This window comes from Pteropus vampyrus, unplaced genomic scaffold (assembly GCF_000151845.1).
Source record: "Pteropus vampyrus isolate Shadow unplaced genomic scaffold, Pvam_2.0 Scaffold5819, whole genome shotgun sequence".
Taxonomy (NCBI): Eukaryota; Metazoa; Chordata; class Mammalia; order Chiroptera; family Pteropodidae; genus Pteropus; species Pteropus vampyrus.
The window spans coordinates 1-1,308 of record NW_011894600.1 but is presented as its reverse complement, the minus strand read 5'-3'; the positions used below and the strand labels follow the sequence as shown (position 1 = coordinate 1,308).

The 1,308-nt window shown below is 68.4% G+C and overlaps 1 protein-coding gene across 1 annotated transcript in view; it reads left to right on the top strand.

Moving 5' to 3' along the window:
* LOC105310546 (BAH and coiled-coil domain-containing protein 1-like) overlaps positions 1-1,131 on the top strand; it is a gene marked incomplete at its 3' end in the record, with an annotated part of 4,842 nt that extends 3,711 nt beyond the window's left edge. The window contains exons 2-3 of the mRNA XM_011386711.2: positions 622-821; positions 941-1,131. Of these exons, the coding sequence (XP_011385013.2) occupies positions 622-821; positions 941-1,131 (391 nt within the window). The remainder of the gene's footprint in view (positions 1-621; positions 822-940) is intronic.
* Positions 1,132-1,308: the final 177 nt, after the last annotated feature.

Below are 1,308 nucleotides of genomic sequence, written 5' to 3'. Positions count from 1 at the left end.
GCTGCTGCTGGGGTGTCGCTGTCCCCAGGCCCTCTCGGAGGGCAGAGCCAGCTGTATGTCCTGAGTATCACGGCTGCCCCTTGACACCTCCAGCCCCAGGCTCCCCGTCTGACCCCACAGGGCCCTTTCTTGGCTGTACCTCCTCTTCAGGGCGGCCTGCCGGGGCCCGCCCTCTCCCCCGCCGCTGCCCCCAGCCCCTCCTGGAGGTCGCCCTTGGGTCCTGAGTCTCCGCTCCAGGCTTCCTCGCTGCGTGAACATTGGCCTGGCTCTGACCTTGCTCTAGGCCACCCTTCACCACCCCACTGGGCTAACACAGCCGGGTTTTCACAATCCCAGGACTGGGCAAGAGCGCACGGGCACTTTCTGTTAGAAGCGTGACAGGCACGTGGCTTTCATAAACGGCGGGTCCTGCACCAGGGCTGTGCCACCCCTCCGGCCTGGCCCACAGTGCCAAGGGGGACTTCCCCCCACCCCGCCCCTCCTCCTTGGTCCTCACGTCTCAGGGAGCCAGGCAGCCTCGGTTCTGGGCCATGCTGAGATGCAGGTTGACATCGAGGGTCTCTGAGGGGCAGTGTGTGCCTGCCGGCTATGTGCATACACTGACCCTTGTGTCCCCTACAGAGGAGGAGGATGTGCTAGCCTTCAACCTGCAGCGCCTGGCCACGCTGGCCTCCGCCTGGTCCCTGGTAGAGGCCGCGGACCTGGACAGCTCTGCCTGCCCAGCCCAGCCCCCTGCTGCCGACCCCTGCAAGGTTCCCGCGCTCACCCCCAGAATGCAGATCCTGCAGCGCAAGGACACCTGGACCCCTAAGACCAAGCCTGTGAGTGGGGGGCCCTGGTCACCCCACTGCCCAGCATCATGAGCGTCCAGGCGGGCTGCCCACATGCCCCGTGGTGGGGCCCCGGCTGGCTCACAGACCCTGGTGCCCCCGCCTGCCAGGTATGCCCACTGAAAGCCGCCATCGACCGGTTGGACACGCAGGAGGTCGAGATGCGTGTGCAGCTGGCGGAGCTGCAGCGGCGCTACAAGGAGAAGCAGCGGGAGCTGGCCCGCCTGCAGCGCAGGCACGACCACGAGTACGCCGGGGGCGCCCGGGGCGGCGGGCAGGGGCTGGGAGGGGCCGGCCCGCAGTGGGGGTGGCCTCCGTGTAGGGGTGCCTGGCCGAGCTGGGCTCTAGGAGGCGTTGGCCCAGAGAGAATCTAAGCGGAGAGGGAGCGGGGTCCATGGGAGAAGCTTCCGCAGAGCCCTGTCCTGGGGCAGCGGTGGGAGCGAGGTCGAGCCTGAGAGGGGGCTGGGGGCCAGGGCAG